This window comes from Trachurus japonicus, chromosome 11 (genome assembly GCF_045865225.1).
Source record: "Trachurus japonicus isolate A0001 chromosome 11, Traja_1.0".
NCBI classification, from domain to species: Eukaryota; Metazoa; Chordata; class Actinopteri; order Carangiformes; family Carangidae; genus Trachurus; species Trachurus japonicus.
This window is the reverse complement of record NC_140917.1, coordinates 23278074-23285562: the sequence shown is the minus strand read 5'-3', so window position 1 is coordinate 23285562 and position 7489 is coordinate 23278074. Positions and strand designations below refer to the sequence as shown.

The following is a 7489-nucleotide window of genomic DNA, read 5'->3' as shown; positions in this document are numbered from 1 at the left end:
CTGCTCCCCTTGTATCTGTCACAGAGTGGGTAAGAGGTCAGGAAAGGAACACCCTGTGTACTTTGCCTATACCTCTACCCAAAACAAGATATTCTCTGGAGACAAGCGTTGCCCAATAGTTTCTTAGAATTCATATTTGGAAATGTAAACCAGTTTGAACTGACTCTTACCACATGAAGACAGGAGAAAACACAAACGGAGCAACTTGTGCTGCATCTCACATTTATTTACAAAATATATTTACATGAACCTTGTGGCATCACCTGACCTTTGACCTCAAGCCTTGGAGATTGTGGAATGATGATTAGAGTGCCTTCAGTCAGTGATGGGTCTCTCTTAAGAATAAAGTGCATGATAAAAAGCCTTACAGTTTAAATGTATGCGTTTGAGTACTGGGTTTGTGCCAGTTCATCTCTGGGTGTCATCTGAACGAAGATATGCTCACTGCTTCGTTTCCTCATCCTCACTTTTCAGCTCCGTCCTGGCGAGGATCTGAAAGACGGCCTGGTTGAAGTCATCTGGCTGGTCGGCGAAAACGTAATGGCCTGCTCCCCTGATCACCTGACAAACACAGACACACAGGTCAACAGGGGAAGTCAGCTGTTACTGTAAGAGATAAAAAAGGTGTTGTGGCTCCTGTTTTGAAGAAAGAAACCTTCAACATCAAGTCCATGCTCCACCTTCTGAGAAGCATTTATCAATACATTTTGAAACTTGTCAGATAGATAGATAGATAGATAGATAGATAGATAGATAGATAGATAGATAGATAGATAGATAGATAGATAGATAGATAGATAGATAGATAGATAGATAGATAAACTTTATACTAGACTCCAGGTCCATATATAAAAAAAACACACAAGAAAAAGATTTAACAAAAACCAAACAGGAAACAAAAACAAAAAGAACACATAGTCTAAAATTAAAAACTTAAGTAAAAACTTTAAGTAAAAACTTACTTATATCCCAATCTTTAATTTCTACTTGTAAATTCTGGAGCTACTCAAATAAAGAAATATCAGACAGTGTAATGATATGAAGTTGCAAAAGAAGATACAGTAAATAACCTACTGTGATTTCCACGTCTGGTCTTGTTTTCCTGAAAGCATATCCAGAGTCGCTGTCGATGCTGGAGCGTGAGCCGTAGATGAAGGAAATGGGAATGTCTGCTTGGATCTGCCCGATCCTCTCCAGCATAGGCCTCTTAGCCCAGCCGTAAGGAATGGTCATGTTCTTAAAGGCCGTTTCTCCGCTGAAACAGATGAACGGTGACGTGTCGGTGATGTGCTCACTAACAACATATCTGAGCATATCGGTTTTAAAAAACAGCTCCGCACCTTGGAGTCTGGGCGTTCAGATGGTAGATGTAGTCAGATACAGTGTTGTCATTGAACACAGAGGAGTATTTCTGCTTAAAATCAGACCTGATGGTCTGGACCAGCATAGGACCTGAGAGAGGAGAGAAGAAATCAGAAAACATTTAAATTTGGAAATAAATCGGAGCACTGTGACCTCTACATTGTTTTTATGCTGCAAAGATTAAGGATGTGTTAGTGTGCTTTACAGTACAAGCAAAAGGACACCACTATCAGAGATAATAATATAAGAGCATTTCCATTAAAACAAACACTGAGCTGATAAAAAGAAGCATCTTTTTCATTCAACTGGAGACTGAACAAACACTGGATGATGACAGCGACAGGGTATGGAGATGGGTAGCAAAATCTCTTTTGTACTAGGAGGCACAAAGCAATATATTTTTAAGTGGAGAACAATCAAAGCTGACAACACCACTGTCATGAGGTGGATTAGTCATCTCAATCATGGCCTCGTTTTCCTGCTAATTCAATCACATTGCAGCTGTTAATTATACATTATTCTGAAGTTGAAAAATGCTAAGACACCCTTCGCCGGCCATCAAAATGTGACACGGAGGGAAGAATACATCTGAGTGGCTTCATGTGCCAGAGTGTGCTGACCTAGAGGTCCAGCCAGTCTGAGTCCAGCCAGAGGGTTGAAGGGGCTCATGACAGCCCCCATGGCTCTGATCCACACTGGGATGGAGTTGTGATTGGGATTCTCAGGACGTGCGGGAAACCCCCAGGGCTCCACCAGCAGCAGATGTTTTACCCTGCTCACACAAACACACATATGAGTTACTTCAAAAACCTAACAAATACACACATTTACAGAACAATTTGCCTAAAAAGCCAGTGAATGCAACTCTTTCAAATAGTTGAACAATATAGACGGTTTGTATTATTTAGAGGTCTAAAAACTTTTGAGTCTCTGCATTTAAAGGTCCAGTGTAGTAATATTTGTCAAGGTTTATTGGCAAAATCTGAATAAACCAATATACCAATGAATATATTTAAGCAATATATCACGACAGGCCGTGGTATATGCTCATTATACCACGGCTAAGGGGCGTTGTTCGGCCCGACGCGAAGCGGAGGGACGACAACCCCCTTAGAGTGGTATAATGAGCATATACCACGGACTGGAGTGATATATTGCTTTTATAAAACGGTTACCAATAAAGGCAATATGAAAGAGGGATACGCAATCAATTTCATGTAGTTTTATTTAACCAGAAATACATATTATCCAATAAAATAGCCTCACTGTGAAAAAAATAGTCCCACCTCTCCAGACGTTAGCTCCTAGTTAGCTCTGCATCTCGTCTTTTCCTCCGCTTTTTTTCAGATGAAAGTCACTGCTCAATCCCCTCTATCGTTGTTAACCCTCCCCGGAGGTGAAAGTTCACCTTAAACATGTGGATTCAACTACTTGAGTCCGTTTTTTAACATCGTAAAAACATCAGCTGTCTTGGGCTACGGACTGCAACAGTCCGTTGTCATGGATACATGACAACAACTTCCATTCATACCAGTCATACGTGCCTGACGCGGAGTGATAGCTTACGCTGTGATAAGGCTTTAGAATAGTAGCCGTGGTATATGCTCAATATACCACGGTTAACAACCAATCAGATCGCCGGATTTCACCTTTCCGTTTTATAATTGTGTATAATCGTTAAAAAATAACATCCGTTTTGTTTTCATAGCCTTATAATTCTTCTTTTATATATATATATACATATAGCAAGGATCTTGCTTAGAGAGTGTCGCCATCTTGCGCCGCCATGTTTGTACAGAATAGAAAATCCAGCCAACCAGAGAGCGCGTTTCAAGAGTTTCAAGTTCATAAATAAACAATAGAATTATAAATAATATAATCTGAATGAATGCTGCTCACTGTTTTCCCCTCATTTTACACACTGGACCTTTAAACTGAATAAGCAGCATAGGGATACTTGGCATTTAGGTAAAGCTGTGCCTTTCTGTTTGAAAACTGGCTGGTCAATTAATTGTTCCTCACTTATTTTCTGTCGATCAGTTATTTCATAGTCTCATTTGTTTCATTTGCATGAGTTTTATTTCTGTATTTCAAAAAGAAACTGGACACTGTTGTCTATAAAATTAATTTGTTGTACATCTATAAACAACAGGGGGGCTATTCTTTCTCACCCATCCAAGGACACACACACACAATCAAACATGAACCAAAGCACCTGTGTGGGTGTTTGAGAGTGTAGGCGGCGGCCAGGTATCCTCCCAGGTTGTGTCCCAGCAGCACCATGTCCTCCAGTCCCACCTTCTCCCTCCACTCCTCCAGAGCCGTCAAAAACTGCCCCTCGGCCCCTTCAGGGCTGGTGCTGAACTCGGGACGGCTGCTCCTGCCGAAGCCAAGCAGGTCTAGAGCGTAGACCGGCCCGTTGCTGGAGAAAGAGTCCAGGTTTTGGGCCCAAAGGGCGACACCGCCGCCGAAGCCGTGCAGGAGAACCAGGGGAGGCCTGTGACGGGCGGGGGGCTGCTGGCAAGATGGAGGGGAGCATAGCTGAGACTGAGTGGAGAACGCTAAGGTCCACAGATAGTCGCCGTTAGATATTCGCACGTGCTGTCTGGAGAAAGGCCGCTTCACAACTGCAGAGGATGGACAGAGGAGGTGAAGAAGAGGACATGACACACGTCTTAAAAGCTTCACACTGATTAGACTGTGTTTTTTTCAATAAGCAGGTCTGATGTTTTTGACACACACACACACACACACACACACACACACACACACACACACACACACACACACACACACACACACACACACACACACACACACACACACACACACACACACACACACACACACACACACACACACTCACCTTTGAGCATTTTTTCCTCTGCATCTTTGAGCTGAGAGGGAGACGTGGGGCACCAGGAGGGAAGCCAACTTGATATCCAGGAGCTGGACTCAGACAGCAAGCATGCACACAAGCAGGAAACATAGAACATGCAATCACTGACAAACTACTGACCTTTGTCCATACAACATGTCTGTTATCAGTGCTGCAGGTAGCTACAATCTATACAGTACCTGACACATCCTTCTAGAAAAACTTGGCAGCATGAAAACATTAAAAAGCGTCCAGACACTTAGTCCTGTGTACTCTGAGAGCTTTACATGTCATATTTAAAATATTTCAATGATGATGATGACTTGTTGAACATCAAGTTCACCAGCCAAAAACATCATTTAAGACTTTAGAGGAATGGATGTCTCTGTTGAATTCGACAGAGGCAACATGCATGGAGACACTAAAAATAAAGTTGTTAAATTTAATGTGTAGGCTATGTCTGAATTAACCTAAAGATACAAGTAGATTTGGATAATAGCCGTATACGCTAAATACGAAGGTTTAAATTAAAATGACACAAATTAAAATGGAGGCAGGCTCCTGTCCTGTGTGTCAGAAATATCAGGTCAGCGCTAGTTTAAGAACAAAACAATGTGGTTGGGTAATGTTATCTGAAAACAGGCAGCTTTCACATTCAGGAAGAAATAACAGTTCAACAGCTCAACTCAACTACAGTTTGTTATGAAGAGGATGCCTCACCTCTGCTCCTTGACAGGCTGAATCTCTGCCGCCATCCTTCTCATGGTAAACTGTGATTATGACCGTGTGTGTGTGGAAAAAAAAGTCGTCGGTATTTGTTATGATGCATTCACGTACTTTCCGTAAAAAATAATTAGCATACATTTTTAAGTTTAAAGTTACAACTAATGAACAAACACGGTCACAAAGCATGTGCATACGCAGAACGATTGTCTGAAATGTAAAGCTGGAAATAGGAGGGTTATTAAAAAGCTGGAGTCTGAGAGTTCAGGACTCGACGCTTTGTAGTGTTGAATGCGCGACACTTTTATATCCAACTGCACCTGAAGGCAGCAGCACGGTTTGAACCCGAGCCCAAACTTAACGGCTCAGGTGAGCTGAGTTCGCCGTGTCGACTGTCGAGCCCTTAAAGTTGGTTTTTGTGCTAGTTGGTGGACGAAATTAGTCCCATAACCGCTTCATGCTCACTTTACCTGAGCAATAAAGACGCGGAGCTGGGGCGGGATGGTGCAGCAGTGAGAAGACATTCAGGCGCTGCCACGGTCACACGGCTGACCCCCAGTGGCTGCGTCAAACACAGGTAATGTAGTAACTTAGTAGGCCCACATACACAGACTGTGACACAAACCACCCCACAAGTCATTAAATTTAAATTTAATGGTAATTAATTTCATAATTAAATATGTAACAAATACTGGTAACGTTAGGAGTTTTGTTAAACTAGCCAGTTATACCCTGTACAGCAGTAGCCTAACATTATGTCACTCAGAGGCTAATCACTGGCCAGCTAACTGTCTGCTACTAGCATCTTATTTCCTCTATGCTTATTTCAGAAGTTCTGATTAGGCCTAACAGTTTCTTCCATTTTCCATATTTAATACTTTAAATTAGATGACATTGAGAGGAAAAAATAAACTAATCATAAAGTCAAGTCAGCTGACAACAGTATTTACGTGCCCCTAAGTGCAAGTAAATTTTTCATCTACTTGCGCAGATGCAACCAGTAAATTTGCTATTTTTTGGGGTGAAGTGTGGAAGGGACGACTCAAAGAGTATCTGTCATTGCAGGTGTAAGGTGTAATGCCAATGGGTGTGAGGATCATGAATGAAATGGAAATCTGAATATTTACCTTGCAAGGCGATCTTTACAGTGTGTGCCCCTCAATTTTCTGCTAGCTCCTAAAATATTAAGTTAGCCGGGGCCCCTGTGCTCCTAGTAAAACGTTAGTCTGGAGCCCTGGGGTTAGGGTGTAGTCATGTTTTCAAAATATATCTTTGACATTATAGGTCTAGCTGAAACAATTACTGGAGTAAATGCCTTTTTAAAAGTTTTTTTTCTTTTTTTTCTTTTTAGGCTAAATGTAATTTCTAGTAGTTTCTAATTGTTGATAGCTAACAAACAAACAAAAACCACATGCAAAAGAAAGAAGATACATTGAAAAACACTTAAAATTTAAAATGAGAGGATATCATTTTATATTTGCATCATGGTCAATAAGTAAACAGAAATCCTCACTGTGCTGCCTGGAGAGGGTTGTTTGCTCCTGAAAAACAGTGTAAATCGAATTGAGTCTTGTGCAGTGACAAACGCAGGGAGATGACTTTGGCTTCCCTCACACTAATATCTAGGCTAATAATAGGCAGAAACATAATTGCTGTCTTAGAGATTAAACCTGCTCTTATCTACATAAATTTCTTCCTACAATTTTAGATAAGGGCAGAGATTAAAGGAAAAGTTAATCTAATTCATTATCCTGAAGGATTCCGCTGTACGGTGCGATCCGGCTGCTATAGGAATAACACTTTGCTATCTCCCTTCTTTCCTTTAAAAAAAAAAAAAAAAGTACTCTTACTGTGATTCTCATTAAATCTTAAAAGCGGGTTTATCTTAGATTTATAGAGGTGTCGCCCTTGAAAGCTCAGGAGCATCCTTCAAGGAATGATTGTATAGTGGGTCTATGCTGACAGGAGACAGATGCTCGTGTCTCACTGAGACCTCTGGTACTGGGATCAGGGTGGTGTGGGACTTCTTACATGCATCTAAAGGCAACACGTGTACATTACGTAAAAGAAGACAAAAGGTCATCATATGACAAGCTTTAGTTATGTTTTTATTCCTCCAGCACGGTGGCAAGTCCTTGTATATAATCACTTTTTAATCACTGTGTTGAGCTGCAAAACCACCTTTGAATAATTTACTCTCTCACAGGCAAAGGGACGTTTACGGAGATTCCTGACAGGCCTTGTCCACAAGGTGGCGTGGTTGCGTTCTACTGTGAGTATGTACTGTACACACACTTCATACTCACACACTCTCTGGCTACTTTGTCCTTCATTCCTCAAACACAATTTTCCTCTCATACCACCCACTTCTGGTGGCTCTCGGACTATGGGTTGACTGAGTGGTTCCTGAGTGCTTCATTTCCTTCGCTCTCACAGATGCACACACTCATCCTCCATGTGTGTTGCTGTCTGTTCACTCTGCTGAGTACTCAAAATTTCATAAGCCAGACAATGAGGCTGTAGCCA

At 41.5% G+C, this 7489-nt stretch overlaps 1 protein-coding gene across 1 annotated transcript; it reads right to left on the bottom strand.

Moving 5' to 3' along the window:
* Positions 1 to 205: 205 nt before the first annotated feature.
* abhd5b (abhydrolase domain containing 5, lysophosphatidic acid acyltransferase b) lies at positions 206 to 5056 on the bottom strand. Its single transcript, XM_085791928.1, has 7 exons — positions 4961 to 5056; positions 4229 to 4311; positions 3578 to 3989; positions 1983 to 2134; positions 1341 to 1452; positions 1075 to 1255; positions 206 to 561 (listed from the first exon to the last, which is right to left on the bottom strand). The coding sequence occupies exons 1-7, from the start codon at positions 5002 to 5004 to the stop codon at positions 442 to 444; spliced, it is 1104 nt and encodes a 367-aa protein (XP_085648054.1). The 5' UTR covers positions 5005 to 5056; the 3' UTR covers positions 206 to 441.
* Between the last annotated feature and the right edge of the window lie 2433 nt (positions 5057 to 7489).